At 45.9% G+C, this 23,598-nt stretch overlaps 1 protein-coding gene across 2 annotated transcripts in view; it reads left to right on the top strand.

Moving 5' to 3' along the window:
- YARS1 (tyrosyl-tRNA synthetase 1) overlaps positions 1–23,598 on the top strand; it is a 115,516-nt gene that overhangs the window by 51,299 nt on the left and 40,619 nt on the right. For both annotated transcript variants that reach the window (XM_086955717.1, XM_086955718.1), the window contains 2 exons: positions 3,594–3,684; positions 7,519–7,665. In XM_086955717.1, the coding sequence (XP_086811843.1) occupies positions 3,628–3,684; positions 7,519–7,665 (204 nt within the window). In that variant the 5' untranslated portion in view covers positions 3,594–3,627. The remainder of the gene's footprint in view (positions 1–3,593; positions 3,685–7,518; positions 7,666–23,598) is intronic.

Genomic DNA, 23,598 nt, shown 5'->3' with positions numbered 1-23,598 from the left:
CTCCCCTATGACCAAGGTGGACTTGGGTTACCAGACTTTAAATTATATTATTGGGCTGCTTTTTTAACTCGTTTTCGCAGCCTACTTATTCCCGACAAATATCTTTATTTTCATAAATTCATATTAGGGGGGGAGGCTATTATGTTTTTGTACAGACTCAATGACCCCAACTACTTTAAACGAGTACGGTTCAAGACGATTCGAGGCACAGTAAATATCTGGCGATCTATCCTTAATAGGAATAATATCTCCCTATTTCATGCTAAAACACCACTCTGGTATAATCCAGGGTTACCAGGTGTTTTTCAAGATCCAGCTAGTTTTATGTTTTCGGATAATGGCATAAATAATCTGGGAGATCTGTATGACCATACTGGATTTTCTACTTTTGAAAAGCTAAAGATGATGTATAAATTACCAGAAAGGGCTTGGTTTAAATACAATCAGATCAAGGATTATATTACCCGTAGAACAGGCCTTGATAGTATATCTGAATCCGAAATCTGGAGCTGTATGTATAGGGATTCTGACAAGGCACTGATCAGCTGTGGTTATAAGACTTTCTCTATCTTACACAAGGATGATATCAGTAAGGTGGCAGAAAAGTGGAGTACAAAGCTGGATGTGAATGTAACACCAGATATGATAACCTCCTCACTAAATAGCCTAAATAATGCAGTTCAATCGTCTAGTCTGAAATTACAGCTGTTTAGAACTTTGTTTCAACTGTATTATTCTCCAGACAGGATTCTAAAATGGGCTTGTAATAATGAATCGAACGAATCGAATGATCGTACAAAATGTCCTAAATGTGCACTCAAGGGGGCAAACATTGCTCATATGTTCTTTTCATGCCCCGAGTTATCCATTTTCTGGAAGGATGTAGCTGGTGTTATCTCGACCAAAATGGCTAGGCCAATTATACTCACGCAACTGGATATTTTGATCGGAGTTGCTGGGGTAAAGAATAGATCTCGGGACTTGATGAATATACTTTTTACATGTGCCAGATTAACTATTGCCAGGGCTTGGATACAAAGTCATCCCCCCACGGTCATGGAATGGTGGCTTTTGGTTAAAGACATTTATAATATGGAAAACTCTTTGGCGATAACTAAGGGACAGAGGCAAAAACGGAAGGTACAAGAAATTTGGGGAGTAATTATGTCTTAATGATTAAACAGAAATATTGATTGTTAGTATTGTTTTTGATTGATGCCTTATCTTATATGACTTGTCTGATATTGTATATATATCTATTTGATGTTACTCATGATGCTAATAAAAAACACTTAAAAAAAAAAAAAGAAACCCAGTTGAAAAGAAATTAGACTTTTCTTAAAATTTATCTCTGCTTGTTCCGCCCATTATTCATAATTTGGGTCTGCCCATGTCTATTTTTTAGATCGAGCCTAGGAGCAGCGTGCATGTGCTGCTCCCTCTGCGAGGTATGCTTCAATAGAGTATGCAGTAGAAGCCCCACCCACTCTCCGCCCATATTTATAATTGGCTGGTGTCATTGTCATTCATAAACGCTGAATTCCGATTCATTATGAGGCTTGCTAGTCCCTCCTGGATTTCGCCTTGTCTCCATTTGTTTCTGCCCATAAGGACTGGACCTTTTATTGGTGGTGGTACACGTGTGGTCTGCATTATAAATTGGTGAGCACTACTTTATTTAATGCTCTTCCCCTATTCCACCCATGACCTTGCAGCACCCGTCCGCTTATATTATTAATGAATTTTTTACTTTACAGCGCGGGCCGCTTCAACTATAGCGGCCATGCTTATTTATTTATTTCATTTACGGCGCAGTCCAATTTCAAGCGGCCACATGCTTTTAATATTTTTTTGTTAATTTGTGTTATGTAGAATGTAGTATGCGACTCGGCTTGCATTACATTTTTCACAGAATATGGACCGGCCCCATGCCCTTCATGGCCAGTTAGGAGGCCGAGGTTGCTGGGTAACTGGCTGCCCCTGGTGAGCGCGCTTCTCAGGTTTCACTTGCTGCTGATTAAACATGTGAGAGGGGCTGCACATTCCACACGTACGTAGCACAGCTTGTTGCAGCTGGAGGTGTGTCTCAATGGAGTGTCTGTGGCGAGGATTGACATTGTGCATAAACAGAGGAAACGATTGATTGGTAAATGTACATATTTAGCATCTAATCTCACAAATAAATTGCCACCAAAGACTTCACGAGTTTATCAGTAGTCGTGAGGGCAGTTGAAGAATTTGTAACTCCCTTCTGGATCACTTCGAATATCTACAATTTCAGAGTAAAATTAGTATTTAAAACTTTTCTTTAGTCTCTGAGAATAATATGATGAGGGTTATTTATGCGGTGGAAAGAACCGCGTTAATTAAGAATGGCTGTGGTACATGTACCGGAATCTAAATGTGGACACAGAGTTGCACAGAAGAGCAACTAGCAACAACATTATTGTAGATAGGCGCCATCACTTTTTTAAACAGGGTAGGAGGCAGGATTATTAAAGTAGTGGCCCTGACCACAGTCCCCTGTTTTAATTCACCTAGTTTTTACCACACACCACACTTCTACACTTTAGGGCCCCTCACACGCACTCACCATATGGCAAGGATGAAAGATCTCCGCCAAAGAGCCCCCACTGAGGGTGCCCGTCGGGTATTGCACTGCCGACCCGACGAGGAGCATGCCCAATGATGAAGCATGACACTCAGCGGGCTGGGTGTGTGAGGGCACTCTATCCGAAAGGAGGAATTCCCCATCTCCTTTTTGGACAAATCACTCTGTAGTTTTCCACGTTCTAGTCCCTTCATCAACCCTGTAGGAACTGCCTACTACTTTCTTTTGTTCTTAACATTTGGGTACGTATGCTGGACCTGTATTAAAAAAAGCCCTCCCCCGTCTCCTTTTTTGTGAACATTAACAGACAGAGTTACACCCATTGACCCTGGCGGGTAATCCTTTAAAGTTAGTGTGTGTTATTACACAGGAAATCTCCACCGACCTATCCATCTCCATTCATAACAAAGGCAACAAACATTTGCTTTGCAATAAGTCTCGCATTTACACGAGTTTAAGCTATTGGCATTGTAATGACGATTCCTTTTATTTATAATTTAAAAACCAAAACATAAATAAAAGGCATTGTTATTTACAATGCCAACAGCTCAAACTCGCTTAACCCTTTGACCGCTGTGCGAATTCCGCCGCAGTGCGGGTGAAATAAAGGGTGGCCGTGGTTCGGACGGCCGTCCTCCGCACACGCCGGCTGTCCGACGCACTGAAAGGGTTAAATGCGAGGCCTATTGCATTGCAAATGCTTGTTGTTGTGAGCTTCTCTGTTTCTGTATGAATTTTGTGTCAGTCCTTCTGTGGCAACAGAGCTTGTTTAGTATACCTAGTGCATTACATTAGTACCTAGCTTGCAAAGAATATTGCAAAGACATGGACGGATGACTGTTGGCCCCTTGGCCTCTTGTAACTATATTAGATATGCTCTTTCTTAGCCCTTTGCGCCAGTCCAACTTAATGTTGCTTGTTTTTCCACTTCTGCATCTCTAACCTTCACGTCTATTAAAACATTTTTTATGTATTTTAACAGGTCTAAAACTGTGTTGTAGTGACTTTCAGAAGCAATGGCGGAGAATCTGAGTCCTGAGGAAAAGTATCATCTCATCTCACGGAATCTGCAGGTGGGTTCTGAATCATTGGTGTCAAGAAGAGGATGAGTAGTTTAAGAATAGATGCAGCCGTTTTGAATTTCCCTTATCAGACTCTTAACTGTGTAAGTCACACACCATCGGTCCTTACATATGCATAATCTAACAAACCAATCAATACCACTCCCATGCTTGTCGTTAACCTTCCCCAGGCATTACCTTTTTTTTTTTTTTTTGCTTTCTGACCGGTTTCATGGACGTTGTCAGAAATCAAGCCTTTGTTAGTTTTCAATGGCAGTGCCTTCTTTCTGACTTTTCAGATTTATGACCTCTTCTTTTAAAACACAAATGGTTTTTTGTTTTGACTTTTGGATACAAATTCTCACCATTAATGAGGTTCCTTGTTCAAACAGCTTAATTCTAGCCCCTGACTGGTGAGTGTAGGTATGCACCTCGTTTGAATGGAAGTAAATCTAGAGCTTCTTTTCAGATAAACAAGAGCTGTTTATTGGCACCCAATATAAAGAAACAAACTTTAAATAAATTGTCTTTGTTGGCAGTTCTTGAACATGGTTACCAATCTATTGGTCTTCATTTCTAAAAACATGGTTTATCCAATCGCAACACAGGAAGACCAGGCCTTCCTCCTGTATCCAAAGTCTCATTTTCTCCATGTAATTAATCGAAATTGTATACAATTTCCAATAGTCTTGTCTACTAATGGCTCTTTTCTCTAATCTCAAAGTATTGAGCGTGGGAGTCACCCTAGTCTCTCTATTATAAGGCTCATTGTTTAATTAACATTAACCCAATAGGGCGCCAGTGCTCAACGGAATAGCAACATATGACTCCTGGTAGCTTCTGAGAGACCACATCTAAGACAGGACTTTATTTGATAAAAGATTTTCAGTATTTTAGCTGGAGTACAATACAGTTGAAGAATGACAAAGACGTTGTTTTTCTTGTAGCTTTCCAAACGTGGTGTGTTAATCAGGTAAGATAAAGAACACAGCTTGTTTATTGAGACCCACAGTTAGCCCTTCCACTTACCATGGGCAGAAGATCATACGCCAGATGTATCAATATACTGGTCTTCAAAAGTGCAATTTGCTGCCAGTCTTTTTGCGATCAGTATTGATTTTTCCAGACCAACCTATCTTCTAGGAGGTCACTTTGCAATATTCCAAATCAGACTGGGTTTGCAGTCCAACCTACCTCATTAATATGATAAGGTAGATTGCATATTGCATCTTACTCCCATTGGTGGAAATCACAGGTTTGGTGACCTGCAAGAGTCACCTGACTCTCTTTAAGCAGCCAGATTCCCTTCAAAGAAACAGGGCTGTTGTGATTAAGTTGTCTTTTTGAAAAATGTGTGAAGACCACTGCCTGTCCCCTGCCCCTCCCCCCCCAAATCTTTTTCCAAAATGTTCAGTGATATTAGTCATTAAAACTTTTCAGTGGTTTTAAACTGAAATTCTAGTCTCAAACCATTGATGTATCTGGTACCAGTTTAGCATTTGGAAAGGAGGCCCACAACATGCCCCTCGCAAATACCAAATTGTCATCCAGTCGCAATCCGATTTTAGGAGTCGATAACCAGGAAATCATGCAGAAAAAGCGGGTCATCCCCAATATTTTGCCTTTTGTGAGGCCCTATATTTTTGCTGGCTTTAGAAATCTGTGCACATTACCCCTGCTAACCAGGAGTGGTGTGCTATAGCTTCCCCTGTAGTCATGGTTTTATTAGCTTATTATTAATTGGAACATTTGACTTGCCTGTAGTCCCTAGTCTTGTACAGAAGCTTACCTAGGGCCTGAAAGTTAAATGCCACTTGTGGTTTGCTGCACCTGAGCTATCCACTATAGTGGCAGTACAAATAGGGTTTCTGGCTCACCCTGTGTAGTCTAACTACTGCAGTGTAAAACCTGCAGTGTGGCATGGTAAAACAATCCTTTAGACAGGTAAAAAGCTTTCAAATAAATGTTAGTAAGTCACTGTGAGCCTTGTTTCCCGCAAAGTAAGGTGTGCATAGGATTTGAAGCGAGACAAATCGAAAAAAAATGCTGCAGTGACCAGGATCTAAAAGCTATTTTCTCTATGGCAGACCGAGGTGTTCTATGTGGAAACCCAGAGTACAGATTAACATACAAATACTAAATCTGAGGAATGCGCCAGGTAGAAAAATACTTAAATCCCCATTTTCTATAGTTATTACAATCAAATTAAATGGTGAAAAAGGATATTTAATTAATATTAAAGAAAGGTTACTTTTAGAAAGTTACTCTTGAACTGTCCGAGGCTAATTAGCAAAATACTCTACCTGCTCTTAGCCTGTGCTCCGTCTTGAATAGGTGTGAAATGCCTCCTAATAGGCTGATCTCAAGGGCAGAGATGACTCCTCTGAACTCTACAGAATATTGAGAGTGTGGGCTGGGGCATCCTTTTTGACACCAGAGCCTCATATCTTGCTTGACTAGTATGTTGAGCTACATGTAACATTTGGGGAATACTTGAATAGTGGCGCACAGGATGGCAAGACAATTTTTGGGGATCGCCAGTCTGATTGCTGCAGGACCCTGCTTTTGTCCTACCAGAACTTCTGTCTCTGGGTTTGTTTTGGGTACAGTGCCTGCTTCAACCTGTATTTCAGTGTTGGATGTTGGTGGACACTGTTGATTTCCCTGTGAAATTCTAAGTTTAGTGTGGCCAAAGACTTATACCATCTTGAAAATGCGCTGACTCATGGTTGTGTTTGCAGAAAGGCAAACAGGAACTATTGAAAAAGTGAGTAGGGTTGGCCCCGGAAACTTTTGCCCCATTGTTTAGAAAGTGCCCAGGAAGACACCCTGACTCGCTAGCTCGTGTCAGGCTTGATGTGGCATCTCCAGGCACCCACATCGTAACACTTTTGGGATGTTCAGAAGATCAAAAGAGGACTGAACCTTCTATCTATGACCTGTGAGGAGCCCTGAAGGACTGGACCTGCTCCCTCTTTTACCCAGGATTAAGAAGTGGACTCCAAGAGTCCGTTGGCTGACCTACTGTGTGGGTTCAAGGAGACAACAAGTTGCACAAGCCCTTTTCCTGGAAATACCCAGCTCACCAGTGACGACTCTACCTGGACTGGACCCTGCTGTTGGCCTTTGCCTGACACACTGAGTCTCCAGGTGCCTCCCTTGAGGTCCTGGGGTTCTTTAGAAGTGTACTGTGGCTGACTGAGACTTGAAAGACTAAGTCAGAAGGTTAAATCTGTCATTGGGATGAACCTGTTTGGTTTATACAACTTGCTCTCCATCGTGGCCAAGCTAAAACTGCCCTTAGGTCGCGGTCTACAGCGGCTGCAGACTATCATTTGAACCTTGCCCTTTTTATCGCTATTCCTAATTAAAACATTACAAATTTGTATCTCCTGTTCTCCATATTGGATTTTTGTGATTTTGTTTATTACATTTTACCCTACTTTTCTAAATGGGTTTGGGGTTTTTATTGTTTGGCATTTTGACCTATTTGCTGTTTCAGTACTACATAAATACTTTACACATGCCATAGCTGCTAGGGGATTGAGTTTAGGTTAATTTAGTAAATTTGAATGTTCGCCTTGCAAACTCCGAACTAAAGAGTTTACTACAAAAATGTTTATTATACCAGAATCTACCACTGCCAATATAGCTAAATATATTTTGGGCACCATCTGCCTGACTCACTCATTAGCATCAGTATGCGTGAATAGAATATTCAGTATATCTTCAAGCCAATACCCCTACTCCCCAAAGTCATTACATCGTATTATGAACACAATGTTCCAGCATACTATATCTACTGTCATGCAAAGTGATACTTGATATTCTTCTCTGATCATGCAGGAGGTCCTTGGAGAGGAGAAGATGAAGGAGATCTTAAAAGAGCGTGAGTTGAAGATTTATTGGGGGACAGCAACAACAGGAAAACCTCACGTGGCGTACTTTGTGCCAATGTCCAAGATTGCAGATTTCCTGAAGGCCGGATGTGAGGTGTGTTGATTTCAGGGTGTGGAAAAAAGGCATATGAGGGTGTAGGAGCAGGCCTAAGATTGTGAATCATTTATAGCAAGCAATATGGCGCCTCAGCACTAGAAGACTTTTTACTTTTATCAAAGAGTCGGAGTGGGACTCCTGAGACTCTGACTGCTATTGGGACGTAACCTAAAAGTCCCCTACAGTGAATGGGAAATAACCACTACTGCTAGCGAGAGGGAAATGGGAATCTGGGACATGCTGATGGAACACTGGAGACATGATCTTAGGGGACTGTGTGTTTTATTTGTGAATGCTGTATTTTACGTTGTGTTCGTACATAAATACTTATTTTTTCAGAAAGCACATTTTTGACTGATCAATCATTTATTGCTGCTGCTGAATGTATTTTGAGGAGTCAATGTTCATATCCCATGTCTAACCCTCCCCTCCCACCCAAGAAGCCTTGAACTGCTCCACCAGCGCTACCAATGAGAATCAAGCGCTGCAGGGTGCTTGGCCCAGATGTAGGTCGGGCTGCAGGAAATCGGGAGTAAAAGGCCTCAACACCCCCGTTAAGCACAGTAGCTCCTGCTTGCCCCGTGGCCCTCTGAACGGGATTCTGACAAACAATTCAAGCTTTATACATTTTAAGGCGTTTTATATGGTATGGACTAAACCCAACTGGTGGTAGATGTTTTACAACAGAACGACTTCGTATAAAAAGTAAACAATGCACCATAAACATTTCTAATCCTATTTAATGGTATAGCACATCTGTGTATATTACACACAAGTGGTTGACAATGTGTAGTTGTATTTCAGCCGCACTTTCCATTGAGAGCAGTTTTTTGATTTGCCTATAACCTTTGACCTCATGGACGGATCAGACCAACACAAGGAGATGATGGACAGATTGCTGAAACTTTTGAAACACTCACCCCCAATCACAGATCTGACTTGAATCCATCATGGTTCTTTAGCTCACTTAGCCACCCCAGTTTGGACCCAGTCAGTCTTGACCCTGAGCCTCATGGGAACAGCCCAGCCCAAACTACCAGGCCAGGTCCTCCCTGGACCGGAAACAAGCATCCTGGGACCGGTTTCGGGGTAACACCCCTCATCAGCCAAGCTAGCTTGAATCCAGTGGCAAAGCATGTATTAGCCAGCTAACGCTTTAGCATGGAAATTTTCATGAAGCTCTGTGCATGGGGAAAAAAGTTAAAAGGGGGTGGGGGCTTAAAAAGATGTTTTTCGCTTTTTAGTTCGTATAGGAATTACTGCAAAAAAAAAGCAGTATGCGCTTTAAAGGGTTAGCACTTTCGTGTATGTCTTTTATTTAGACTCTCAAATCATGACTCCTGTCAAACATATATTAATTTTTTCCATCAAGTAACTGACTGGAGAAGGGCTCTGAATTTTTTTCCCCTCCACCTTGAAATAATGAATCACAAGCTTTGCGCTGTCAAAAACAAATTTCCACAGCCATGGCATGGCCACCCTCATATGTTCACAAAGCACAAGAGATGCTAATGGTCTATGGTCCATGAAAGGTGCAGAAGTTTGAGACAGACCTATGACATCAGATGGCCTCCTTCTAATAATTCCATCTTCCTAAATGCTCCCCACTGTTTTTCAGTGTTGTGACTTGCACCACTGTCTCTTCTTATTGCCGAGTGAGAATGGACCTTCTGATCAAGCATGCTACCTTGGTGTTGTGAGGGCCTTAGTTGTTTAAACAGTACAACCTGTTTATTGTTTGCGTCAATCTTCTGCACCATTACTTTGACCATAGACCACTAGCATTTCTTGTGTTATTTTTGTTAAATAGTGAGGACTGGGCAATGTTGTCTTTATTCTCCCACATTCTCTCAAGTGATTTTCTCACCTTCAGATGTGACGAACCCCTGGGGAGTGCTGAAGAGTACCCAAAGGCATAGAAAACTGGAGTCCCAAAACAAATAAAAAACGCTTAAATAAACAACACACAAGTCATAAATAGATCATGAGCCACCATTTTAGCTGCTGTATTTGACCACCATTTTGTGACAAATCATTAATCTGTTATGCTTTGCATGTAAAGTTGGAGGCAGTCTATGCTAGGTTGGGCTCAGGGCCTGGTGGAAGACCAAGCCTTGCAGGCAACACCCTCTGTGTATGGCTTAAGCCATGCTCATAAGGTTGGGGGTTGGAAATTAAGTAATTAAAAAAACAGTGCATACATTGAAAAAAAATCCATTAAAAACTGAGTTACGGTTCTGACTCCGATGCATAAATCTTCCAAAGTTCAGTAGGTATGGTTACCAAGGAATAAAAAAACATGCAATAACTCACACCACCAGTTAGGCACAAAATACCCCACTCCCTGAAATGGCCACCGCAGCCAATCAGATCACTTGGTTTCGCAGGTCCGAAGCAGCCGACGGAGGGGGAGGGGGGACTCCCAGAGCCAATCACAAGGACCAACGTCAATATACCACTAATGTTTGAACCTTAATTTCTCAAAAACCAAGGAACAAATTTAAATTAAATCACAAAAACATGCATCCAGAATACAAATCTAAGTCTCTGCCAGATTTGATGTAGTGCTGTTCATCTACTTTTTCTATATCACTGTCTAAATTTCCTATGGGAAATGGCATAGGAAAAATGTATTTGGGCACCACCGCCTTTTATTTTAAGCCCCAGCTTGACGAATCACCCCAAAACTTCCCAGGAAGTAGCTGAACTAAATTAACTTTTTTTTCTTTTTCTTTTTTTAATGTTTCATGAAGATTCATCAAACATCTCCAGATTTATTAGCAAAACAAAAAATTATCTTCCTGTGGAAACTGGCCTTTTATTGCACAAAATGTGGTGATGAAACGCAGTCAACTGAAACATTTCTCAGTTGGCTATGAAAAACAGTATTGTTGGAGCTACCAGGATTGTGCAGCACAGAAGACAAAATTGCATGGAAAAGTTCTCTTCATTATGCAGCACAAAAATGCCTATTATAAAGCACATTCTCTAGTATTCGTATTTTTCATCTTTTGAGCTAAACACTACATTTGATGAAAGCTGTAAACTTTGCAAATTATGTGGCAAATGTGGGATAGCCATATTAAGCAGTACATGCTGCAACCAGAGAATCACATTGACCCTTCCCATTGCCCATTGTTTCATCAACCATTTATTCAAGGTAGGTTAACAAAATCTAAACATTCTGATTTCAGTTAGGGCCCATTGTTGGCTGAACTTTAAAAGGAACCGCTTTAATCGTACTCTTCTAAAATAAACATAAAATATTCAAAGCTGTAAACTTTGCAAATTATGTGGCAAATGTGGGATAACCATAATTCAGCAGTACATGCTACAACCAGAGAATCGCATACATGCATTGACCCTCCCCATTGCCCATTGTTTCATCAACCATTTATTCAAGGTAGGTGAACAAAATCTAAACATTCTGATTTCAATTAGTTCCCATTGTTGGCTGAACTTTAAAAGGAACTGCGTGAAGCTTACTCTTCCAAAATAAACATAAAATATACAAAATAGGTGTTGTGTAATATAGTCCTATTTTGCCATTTCTTGCCAAACAATGTAAGTATAAGGTCTGTTGGGATGGTGTGCCATATCCTAGGTGCACTTCTAGAGAAATTAACGGGTTGTCTCCCACTATATTTGAGGGTACTGCAGTACTCTGCCACCCTAGGGAATACTTTGCATTTATTATTTGCAGGACTTTTGTATTGCTCTCATTTCACTTTCTTCTTTGAAAAAAAGTCAAGATTTTGATGTAGAGGTGTGCCATCTGTGCATTTCCTGCCTCTATTCCCCATGTAGGGTTTATGTCGCCATCATACCTGGTGGTTCTAGAAGCAATGAGGTATTTTTTACCAGATATGGCCAGCTGTAGGCTACATAGGGATTCTGGTAGACATCTTTTTATGCGTGCTGCAGGCAAGTTTAAAAATTCTCCTAGCTTATAATGGGATCCACTCCATTGAGCCGAAGACAGGGGCGAAGGCTCAAATTTCTTGTGCCAGTGTCCTTTCTGGATGTTTCATGACGGACTGCTTTGAGGGGAATTAGGTGCAATTTTAGAGTTTCTTTTTAGTGTGGTATTTCTATAGTCCACCCTCTGCAGTGTGAGGCATTGGCTAAACTAGCTTTTCATGTTGATCAGGATTTGATGCCAGCCATTAACAAAACTGCTGCCAGCCATTAGTTATGCCCACCAGGCTTTTCCGGGGTCGCAGGACGCCCTTCTTTTCGCAACCCAAGCCAAAGCATATAAATCAGTCTTTTCTATCCCAAGGTCGGCAAGGAAGTCAACGCTAAGATTGGAGCAAGGCCTGGTAAGGCCAGACTTGATGTGCCAATGGGAGATCTTAAAACTATACTTAAGGATTATATGGGTCCCAACAAACACCTTAAGACGCCAAATGAGAGTCATCTTTGAGGGACCAAGATCAGTATGGCACACCAGCCTTGGCAAAGCACTCAAGACTTTAAAGATCAAGGAAAAGAGCATACCACTGCCTGAAATCCCACTAAATGCCTGCAAAAAAGCCACAAACAGACCAGTCTGCACAACCTCATTCGATCTGAATCTTAAATCTCTTCGCTATAGCCCCCACCCAGTCCTGCTGAACGGCTCCTATATGGTAGGAAAGGCACAACCCTACCTAAACGAGGCCATGACACCACAAGCCAGAACCAAAATCCTCTCCATGAGGATATGCACTTTAGGAATCATCATCTTTAACCCCGCATAGGCTCGCAAGGGGGAAATTATAAGCTGCAGACTGTGCCCCTACATAAGAGAATCCTGGCTTCACCTTTTATGCTGCTGCCCCGCCCTAAGGAGCGAAGGTTGAAGACTTCTTCGCCCAGTCTGTATCACCAAGGGAATCAAGATATGCCGCAAAGCATCAGCCTTGTGCTTTTCTAGAACAACCACGAAGAACTTGGCGAGACTGGGGTAATTCATTCATCTGATTAGAATGGCTCAAAAGGCAGCAAACTAACACAATCAAACCAGGGCTACCTGCGAGGCAAAACAAGGGGGATAATTCAGCCTCCCCTCAAATGAGGGAAGAGCCTTGATCCTACTCACCCGTCCTACAGAGACCGCACCACATTGACTGCTCTAAATGTAAGGGTCAAGGAGAACGACCTACAGGCCTACGCAGCTGTCTAAGAAACTCTGTGCAAGGACTCGTGAAAAAGACTCGGTGCTGGTAGCCCGAGTGGTTGCAGTGGAGAGGGGATATAATACTTTTTAATTGGCAGCCTCTACATTTTTTATGTGACCATTCTTCCATTTGCTCGTTTTTATGTTTTTTTTTTTACTGTAATGCTTTTAATTAATTGTACAGTTGATAAATACATTTGAAGGATAAAATGTTTTATTTAACGAGATGAGTTTGGAGTTCTACCCCATTGCCTTGAGATGTGCTTAAAGATTATGTTGTGTGTCCATTATACCTCAAGAGATTAGCGGTACGCCACAATAGAATGTATTCAATTTAACAACTGAGTGAGTTGAACAAAGTCTGAATTCAGCTAGAGCAATAAGTTAGGGCTAATTAGACTATCTGTTTTAAATAAGTTGACTTTTGGATGATGGTATGACATCCAGGCATTATTTTCAACCAGCCTTTGGTCATGAATTCAACATCTTTCAGGGAGAATATTTTCTGGTAGATCTGGGCGCTGTCAGCCTATAAGTAATCTGCGATAATGACTGTAGAAGCCCCGTGTAAATACTGAAGAGGGTGGGAGAGAGACTAGAATCTTGATACCCTTTGTTTGAGTATTCCAGGATCTGAAAGAGACACGTTAGTGATAGATTCCTTACCTTAGAATATCCCCAGGCGTCAGACTGGATCCGGAAACTTTTGCGTAGCAGTACCCTTGCGCGTCAGTAGGCGTCGTCTGCGGCTCCGCGTCCGTCGTGGGCGCCGTGATGACATCGTCGGAGTACTTAGACGCCACCTCCGCGTGCTGGCGTCAGTTCTTCTTTTTTCCGCGCCAGCCAGCGCAGATCTGGAAAGAGCAGTTACCCTGGTCAATTTTTGACTAACTTTTTGGTGATCTTTTTGATCCTTTTCGAAGTCTTACGACTCCGACGGTGCCGTAGGGATGCCCGGCTTCAAGCATTGTGAAGATTGCGACCGCACCATGTCGGTCACGGATCCTCACCGCCAGTGCCTGACGTGTTTGGGCGTCGACCACGACGACGAGGCCTGCCCCGACTGTCGGGCCCTTTCGAGGAAAGCCAGGCGGGAGCGGTCCCGCAGGCGGCTCGAACTCCGGCAGTCGGCTCCGCACCGCGTGAGGTCCCGGTCCCACGGGAGGTCGAGGGACAGGTCGCGGGGACGGAGCCTTCACAGCTCCGGGAGTCGGCACCACTCCTCCGGGTCCGGTAAGAAACACAAGAAGTCGAAGAGGCATCATCGCTCTTCTGACTCCCCCCGACGCTCGCGCGATGCGGCCGGGGGTTCGGGTGACACCGCCCACGCGGCTCCTCGGGAGTCGCGGGCGCCGCGTCCGGCCCCATACCCTCCGGTCCCTGGGCTGCACGTGACGCCGGAGGAGATTGAGCGTTTCCTCATGGCCATGAGGTCCCTTTCTCCTCCGACAGGCTCCGCGGCGCCTCCGGGGCCAGCGGACCCGCCTGGGGGCTCTAGTGGGTCGGGGGCTTCGACCCAGACGCCGTTGGGTGCTTCGACCCGACGCCGCCGGCGCCGCAGGGCCCCACGATCCCGACACCGCCGCAGGGAACAGCGGCACCGGCGCCTTCGGGCTCTATATCGTCACCGGTGGACCTTACGACCCCCCCCCCCCCCCCCCCCGGCGTCGGTCCGTGTGGTGTCACCTCCGGCGCCGTCCTCGGGCGGCGCCGTCCCAGATACCTCCTTTGCTTCGGTTCCGACGTCAGGACGGCGCCTATCGGCGCCGCACCAGACGCTGTTTGGAGATTTTTACTTCTATGAACCGACCTCATACAATTACAACCCTGAATCTCAGGAGATGGGTGATGAGGAGGATTGGGAGGGCTCTGAGGACCCTCTGACCAAGGAGTGTCAGTCTAATATGGACTGGGCAGGAGACCTGGGGGAGGCCAGTGGCCTGGACACCTCTCCAGACACTGGATTTGTCTCTCCTCCTACCGTGGCTTCGGAGGAGGGGGCTACCTATGGTGTGGTGTTGACGAGGGCTGCCAAGGCCTTGGGCCTTGAGCTCCCCGTCGCGGCCGTGAGGACTAACCTCCTCACAGAGGTCCTTAAGCCGCAGTCATGCTCAATGGAGCCTCTGCTGCCGTTTAATAAGGCCTTGACCGACGTTCTTTTGGGCACTTGGTCCAGGACCGCTACTGGTTCGCCCGTAGATAGGAACGTGGCCAGACGCCACCGCCCGGCTCCGGGCGACCCATGTTTCCTGTCCTCCCACCCCCGAGAGTCTGGTCGTCCAGGCCTCTAATTCCCAGACCGCATTCCCGACGGCCCCGCCGGACAGGGAATCCAAGAGGAACGAGAATTATGGAAAGAAGATATTCTCATCCCTTAGTTTGGGACTGCGGTCTTCCAACACCGCATGCCTCTTCGGCCGCTACACCCACTCTCTGTGGGAGACGGTGGCGGAAGTGCTGCCAGAGTGCCCGTTGGAGGTACGGGCCAAACTCGGCCAAGCCCTGTGGAGGGCCGGAACGCAGCCAAGTATTCCATCAGGTGTGGGCTGGATACTACCGACTCGCTAGGCAGAGCGATGGCTACGACAGTGGCGGTGAGACGCCACGCCTGGCTGAGATCCGCCAATTTCTCGGCAGATGTCCAGAACACTCTTATGGACATGCCGTTCGATGGCCGTTGTCTCTTTGGCGACAAGGCAGACCACGGGCTTGAGCGCTTTAAGGACTCCAGGGCTACGGCCAAGTCCTTGGGCCTCTCGGCCCGCGCCAGCAAACTGGTGCCTTTCGCGGCCAGGGAAGAGGTGCCCACACACGTGCCGCCAGCCACTCGCCGCAGACTGTCGTCCAGCGCGGCGGCGGACGTGGAAACCGCCGCGAAGGCAGTCGGGGAACCAGGCAGAGTCAGTCCACACCTGCCCCCGCGGCATCCACCTCTAAACCCGCCTAGTCCGTGCTTTTCGGCCCATGTGACGACAGTGAGAGGCAGGGTTCGCCATCACCACTCTCACTTGCGCACTGTCACTTCGGACAGGTGGTGCTGCAGATCGTCCGGAGGGGCTACTCACTCCCCTTCGAGACGACTCCTCAAGCCATGCCACCGCAACACCACCGCGTATCGGGGGATCACTTGCGTCTCCTGCAGGAGGAAGTTTCGGCCCTCTTGGCCAAGGGGGCCATCGAGCGCGTTCCTGGGCAAGAAGTAGGACGTGGTTGCTACTCCCACTACTTTCTGGTACCCAAGAAGGGCAAAGGGGGCCTACGCCCTATCTTGGATCTGAGGAACGTCAACGGCTTCCTCCGGAAGGAGAAGTTCAAAATGCTGACTCTGGCTCAGGTCTTAGCTGCCCTAGACCCAGGAGACTGGATGGTAGCGTTGGACTTGCAGGACGCTTATTTCCACATCCCCGTCCTGCCGGCTCACCGGCGTTACCTGCGGTTCACGGTAGGCCACGAGCACTTTCAGTTTACCATGCTCCCTTTCGGCCTTACCAGCGCCCCACGGGTGTTCACGAAGGTGATGGCGGTGGTCGCAGCTCATCTGCGCAGGTTAGGGGTGTCAGTCTTCCCCTACCTAGACAACTGGTTGTTGAAGGCGGGCTCGCCCCAGACAGTCGTCAGCCACCTCCAGACTACGGCGGATCTCCTGCACCAGCTGGGATTTTCCATCAATGTGCTGAAGTCACACCTGTGCCCCTCTCAGTAGCTCCTTTTCATCGGAGCGCTTCTCGACTCGGCGCAGTTTCGGGTTTACCCGCCCGAACAGCGGGTTCGGGATATATAGGCTCTGATTCCGATCTTCCGGCCTTTATCCCGAGTTTCGGTCAGGTTGACGCTGCGGCTTCTGGGGCTGATGGCCTCCTGCATCCTTCTGGTGCATCACGCACGGTGGCGGATGCGGGCTCTGAAGTGGGACCTGAAGTTTCAGTGGGCCCAGCATCGGGGCAACCTGCCCGACCATGTCCTGATCTCGGAGGGCACTGCGAGACAGCTGCAGTGGTGGCTCACGGACCGCGATTGGGTCAACGGCAGATCCCTCTCCCTTCCCCAACCGGAGCACGTAGTTGTGACGGACGCGTCCCTCCAGGGCTGGGGAGGCCACTTGGGAGAGGCGGAGATCAGAGGCCTCTGGTCTCCGGCGGAGTCCCGGCTTCATATCAACCTGTTGGAGCTGCGGGCGATTCGTCTAGCACTGAAGGCATTCCTCCTGTCTGTCCAAAGGAGTGTAGTGCAAGTGTTCACGGACAACACCACCGCCATATGGTACTGCAACAAGCAGGGCAGAATGGGGTCGTGGACCCTCTGCCAGAAGGCTCTGCGCCTCTGGCAATGGCTGGAACATCAGGGCGTGACTCTGATGGTTCAACACCTGGCAGGTTCTCTGAACGCCCGGGCGGACGAACTCAGCCGACGGTGCTCGATGGATCACGAATGGCGTCTGAACTCGGACGTGGCTCAAGGCCTCTTTCAGCAGTGGGGAGAGCCTTGGTTAGATCTATTCGCCACCGAAGAGAACGCGCAATGTCATCAGTTCTGCGCGTTAGAATTTCCAAGGCGGCACTCGCTCGGAGACGCTTTTCGACGCGAGTGGAGCTGCGGTCTGTTGTACGCCTTTCTGCTTATACCACTTCTGCCCAGAGTGCTGAAGAAGATCAGGCGCAACCGGGCCCAAGTTATCCTTGTGGCCCCGGACTGGGCACGAAGGTACTGGTATCCCGAGCGACTCAGTATGTCAGTCGATTCCCCGGTTCGTCTGCCTCTTCAGGTGGACCTTCTGTCGCAGCAGCAGCCACCCGAACCTGTCCAGTCTCCACCTCCATGCTTGGAGATTGAGCGGCGACAGTTGAGGCCATTTGACTTGCCTCCTGAAGTCTGTAACATCATTCTGGCAGCCAGGCGTCCCTCCACAAAGTCGGTATACGCCTGCAGGTGGAACAGATTTGTGGCATGGTGCACAGCAAAGGCTGTGGATCCCCTCAATGCCCCTCTTTCTGAGGTTCTCCTCTTTCTTCTCTCTCTTTCCCAGCAGGGCTCTGCTCTGGGCACTGTCAAGGGCTATCTTTCAGCTCTTTCAGCCTTTCTGTGGCTGCCTGGCCAGCCTTCTTTGTTCAAGTCCCCTATCGTTAATCGATTCCTGAAGGGCATCTCTCATACGTTTCCTCCTGTTCCTTTCGTGATGCCTCAGTGGGACTTCAACCTGGTTCTTACGTTTCTGATGTGCACTCCCTTTGAGCCACTTCACAACTGTCCTCTTCGCCTTCTTTCTTTGAAGACTGCCTTCCTGGTAGCCATCACCTCTGCCAGGAGAGTGAGTGAGCTCCAGGCTCTATCTTGTAAGCCTCCTTTCCTTTCAGTCCATCCGGACAAGGTTGTGTTACGGACAAGGCACTCCTTCCTACCCAAGGTAGTCACGGCCTTCCACATTGGGCAATCCATCACGTTGCCCACCTTCTTTCCGCCTCCGCACCCCTCGAGAGAGGAGGAGAGGCTCCACCGTCTGGACCCAAAACATGCGCTCTCATTTTATCTGAATCGCACACAACAGTTCCGGGTGGATGATCAACTCTTTGTTGGATACGCGGGCGCTAAGAAAGGGAAAGCGGTGCACAAGCGGACCATCTCCCGGTGGATTATCTTGTGCATCCAGGCGTGTTACTCCTTGGCTAAGAAGGAACCCCCTGTTGGGCTGAGGGCTCATTCCACTCGAGCCACGGCCACTACAACTGCCTTGGGCCGAGGTGTGCCCTTGCAGGACATTTGCCAGGCGGCTGCGTGGGCCTCGCTGCACACGTTTGCAAGACACTATTGCCTGGACAGTCAAGTCCGGAGGGACGGCTACTTTGGCCGTTCCGTCCTCCAGGACTTTCTGGTGTGTTTATTGGTTCGCAGACCCACCACCACGGGGATGGTATTGCTGGGGTATCTATTCTAAGGTAAGGAATCTATCACTAACGTGTCTCTTTCAGATGCACAAGTTACTACTTGTGTAACGATATATCTGTAAGAGACATTAGTTAGTGATAGATTCCTTACCGACCCACCCATCCTCCCCGTTCTGCGAACCGATATCTAGGGTTAAGGTCATCCCCTTTCAGGGCCCTAGTTTCATGGCACCAGTTTTGGTTTTTGGCATGGCTCTGCGCTTCTGGCGCGGAAAAGCTGTGTCTAAGAACTGACGTCAGCACGCGGAGGCGGCGTCTAAGTACTCCGACGTCATCACGGCGCCGACGACGGACGCAGAGCCGCAGACGACGCCTACCGACGCGCAAGGGTACTGCTACGCAAAAGTTTCCGGATCCAGTCTGACGCCTGGGGATATTCTAAGGTAAGGAATCTATCACTAAATAATGTCTCTTACAGATATATTGTTACACAAGTAGTAACTTGTGCTTTAAATTGAGTTTTTAGGCCATGACACCCACTTTTTCAAGTATGAGGAGCACTAGCTAAGAATAGCTTCATTAATCTCCTTTCACTCTTTGAGCATTTTTGAGAAAGTGGGATGGTACACAATTTCAAATGCAGGTAATAGTTCAACGAAGAGATGGAGGCGGGGACACTCTCCTTTCTCAATGCTATTGAGTAGGTCATCAACTTTTTGTTGTTGTTGCAATTCCAGTATTGCATTCGGAAGCCTTACCCCACCATATCGAATAGGTTGTTTTCCTTGATTAAGCATTAGAATTGGTCACCATGCTGCTCGTCAAGACTTTATCCAGGAAGGGAAGATAAGAGGCCAGGCACAATTATTCAGATTAACTCAGCTAGCCCCAGGTGTGTTTTTTCAAATGAAGTGACTTTGAACATTCTTAAGCAGCTTGAGACAGCCAAATATTAATCCGGTTGATCCATTTGCGAGTAACAGAGGCGCTAATTTCCTTGAGGAGTGTAGTGGGAAGGGTTATTTGAAAATAGAAATATTTCGGTTTGGTGCTGATAATTAGTTCTATTGTGTGATTTCTTTAAATGAAGACCAAAGTACCTTAGCTTTTTTTGAGGTAACACTGTGGTCTTGAGCTTTTGAGGTATTCGGGGCAAAATTCAATCTTCTTTACATCCTCTACTTAGAAAGTATTGAACTCGTCAGATATTTTTTGGGAACTTTTGGTGAACTCCCCGATGAAAGGAGAGTGGCTTGTTTCTCAAACCCAAATCTTTTTACAACTTTTTTTCCTTGCCTGTTTCCATTCCAGTATAGGCAGCCTGTAGATGGGTCTTGCTGCCATATTGTTTCTGCTGCTCTGAGGATGTTCCTACCCACTTTCAGCTGTTTAAATTATTAATGCACAGTCTTTTTGCCTTTTAATGTGATGCCTTGTCAGTGCTCTAGGCGCAGTTGTTCATTATATCTTCAATGTTCTCATTGTATTGACCGGTGAGGCTATTGATCTCCGGCTCTGGAGGGATGGATTGTTCTATTTGTGCGACTTCCAAAGTATGTATGAGGGTATCAATGTACCTCGGATCTCTTACCCATTTCTTATGTCCAGTGCTTTCAGTTTTTAAGTAAGGAATGAAGAAGGAGATGAGGGAAATGGTTTGAACGGTCTACCGGGACTGGAGTATAGATCTTGATCCTCCATCCTTTTGTTATGAAGAGGTCCTTGGTGGGTGGGTGGGTGGGTGGGTGGGTGTGTGTGTGTGTGTGTGTGTGGTTGTGTGGTTTTCATATGTTTTTTTTGTTTAAAAATCTGTTTATTGATTTTACAATTCAAGAGCATTCATGTACAGCCTGACATGTGAAACTGCCTAACATGATACAAGGCTCTTGGTTTAATTTTGTCAGAAATACAAGGCAATATAGCTGGTTCAGAGAGTTTATAGTATTGTGCCAAGAATGATGTCAACAACAAGTAATATAATCAAAAAACAAACTACTGTCTCCCTGTTGATCCTGTGCTCCGTTCTGATCAAAAATCAATCTGTTTTACCATTAAGGTGACCAATCCGGAAGTGGTTTTGGTTGGGGCGATAATAACTGTGTTTGTGTGATGGAGGGTTTGTCTTCCAGTATACAGCATGTAGGTACTATATTTAGACAAAGTACAATACTCTGCAACACTAAGAAATAGTTTGTCTCTATTATACAAGACAACTGTACTCCTTCCATTGTGCTTTTCTCTCAGTATTCATGCCTCTCTGAGGCTGGATATTTTACTGAGTTCCTCACGATGTTGTACTATACATCTCAGCCTTACCTTCCCATCTCTCCAAAATAAGAGCATTAAATCTGCTTATAAAGCGATCACAAGTACTCCATCAACTAGGAAAATGCGCCTCATTTTGCCTTCTGTTCTCAGAATTTCAGCGACCTGGTTCATGGCTTTTGCAAAGAGCATGGAAGAAAGGCAGGCACCCTTGCCTGGTGCCTTTGTAACGGGTAGAGATAAGTTTGCCAGTTCGCACACTGAACCCTGGTATAGAATATAGCAAGGAGATCCGCTTAAACCAATTGCATCCTATCCCCATCTATTTGAGCACAACTAACCTGTTTCCAGGTCGACCAGTACAACAATGGCACCATGGAGGATGTCCTATGGGGTTTCTTCCACAATCTTGAAAAGGTCTCCTAATGTTTAGTGAGGTGTTTTGTGTAGGAATGAACACATTTTTGGTCCAGATGGATCATAGAGAGAGGATAGAAAAATCTTGATAGGACTTTACACAGTATTTTATATTCCAAATTCAAGTTGGATAGAAGCCCTAGGCAGTACGTCTTGATGGGGTCTGGCGAGAGATAGAATCATGGCCTCTAATTTTTGCCGTTAGGCTTCTCTGTTCCACGTCAACCAAGTACATTCAAGTTAACTGTGGTATGCCAAGCCGTCACTTCCTGAGCTTATGCTTTGACCATGTCTTTGAATGCTTCTCTCACCTTTGTTACAGTCACTGGGACATCCAGCGACTCGATGGATTCATCAGGGATCAGTTTCAGGGATACTGTATCGAAGTAGGATTCAGTGTTGCCTGGTGATGCTCCATCCTTTTCCCCATACTCGGTTATATAGTACTCTAGGAATGCATAATTGCATTCCTTATGGTGATGCACCACCTGCCCAAGCCCTTATCTTGCCTGCATTATCAGTGTACCTCCCAATTCCGGCTTAATCAACCAGAGTAGGAGTTGTCCAGCTTTTTCTTATTCACTGTGGGATCTCAACTTTTATTCAGTGTAATTAAATCGCCTACATTTTCTGTAGCCTCCCTATGGGAATGGATGAGGGTTGTCAATCCCATGCCCTTCCCAGTAAAAGAGGGTTATGTTCAGGTAAAGTCCACCCAAGGTACTCCAAGAACCCCACAGCAGGGTTAGAAGGCTTTTGCACGCAAAATTCAGTCACATCTTGCATAGAAGTAATGAATCTAGGAATAAAAAGTGTACTCCCTTTTCCTGTGTCTCCATGCATCAATGACTCTCCAGTATGTCAGCCACTTAAGGAACCCCTGGCTTGCTAGCTAGTGGTGGATGAGAACAGCCCAGTGCAACAGACAGCATTGTGTTCCAATCACCTCCCATCATTGTTGGAGTATGTGGCCATTGAGCCAGTTTTGAAGGTAGATTGGTCAAAATGGTTAGCTGGTCGGCATTGGGGGCATACAGGCTATGTTATGCAATGTCAGCCCTGTATAGTTTACCCCAGATGATAACAAAACGGCCTCCTTATCTGTGTGAACCTCTGCAGTCGTGAAGGGTTCACCTGGCCTTATTGTAAGTATGCTTTGTGTAGAATGAGAACTACATGGAATGTGATTGTTTCCCCCACCTACACTGTAATCACTCAGATTCACGCTTTGTTAGGTCAGTCTCCTGAAGGAATGCCACCTGGACCTCTGTTTCAAACACGATACCAAGCTGGTGTTTGATGACCATGTAAATCGGACAACCTCTGCCTGTTTAACACCTTGGCTGCTAGGTGTTTTCCCCTCCTATGCTAACTTTTCGTCATTCCTACTATTCATGACGAGCTCAGCTCGTCATCAGCACAGCTCAACCGTGCATCATGACGAGCTGAGCTCGTCATGAGCATGGAAAGGGTTAATTACCCTGAACGTTTTAAAGAAAATCTGTATCTTTCTTCCCCTAGAGCTAAGCAAAAACTGTAATTTCAGCCCAGGTGATTTTGAGGCTTGATTATTGTAACGCTTTGCAAGTAGGCTCTCCGCAGCGCAATCTCCGTAAGTTGCAAATTGTCCGAAATACTGCAGTCCAAGTGCTGCTGAACCTCCGCAAATTCTGTTCCATTTCACAGAGCATCCTTGATTTTCACTGGCTGCCCATCAGGGAGCGTATTAAATTCAAGGCGCTATGCTGGGCCCATATGGCCCTTCACGATGTTGGTCCTCTCTCCCTCCAAAAGACTTTAACGGGGGATGCACCCATCCATACTCTTCGATATTCTACTGCCAATAAGGTAGTGGTTTCTAGGATTAAGAAGGCCCTTTGGTGGGGAAGAAGTTTCTCCAAAACTACCTGTAAATGGTGAAATACACTGCCTGATCACCTTAGAGCGCAGACCAGTTTGCTTAGTTTCAGAAAACAGTTAGAAGACCTGGCTGTTCCCCTTCCTTCAGATACTGTTTCAGACACCGCGCCAAGAAGCCTTTTTTTGGTATTCGTGTTCTCTACAAATATAACTACATTAATCTTAACGTGCATTTTGAATCTTTTATTCACAGATCCCATTTCTAAAACACTTCAAGTAAGAAAAATGTATTAGTATAGACTATTAATTTTGCTTTACAGTCCTATTTCTGCCGCATGTCATAGTGTG

Source organism: Lissotriton vulgaris, chromosome 2_1 (genome assembly GCF_964263255.1).
Source record: "Lissotriton vulgaris chromosome 2_1, aLisVul1.2, whole genome shotgun sequence".
NCBI lineage: Eukaryota > Metazoa > Chordata > Amphibia > Caudata > Salamandridae > Lissotriton > Lissotriton vulgaris.
Note: the sequence above shows the minus strand (reverse complement) of the source record. Positions and strands in the feature narration are given on the sequence as shown.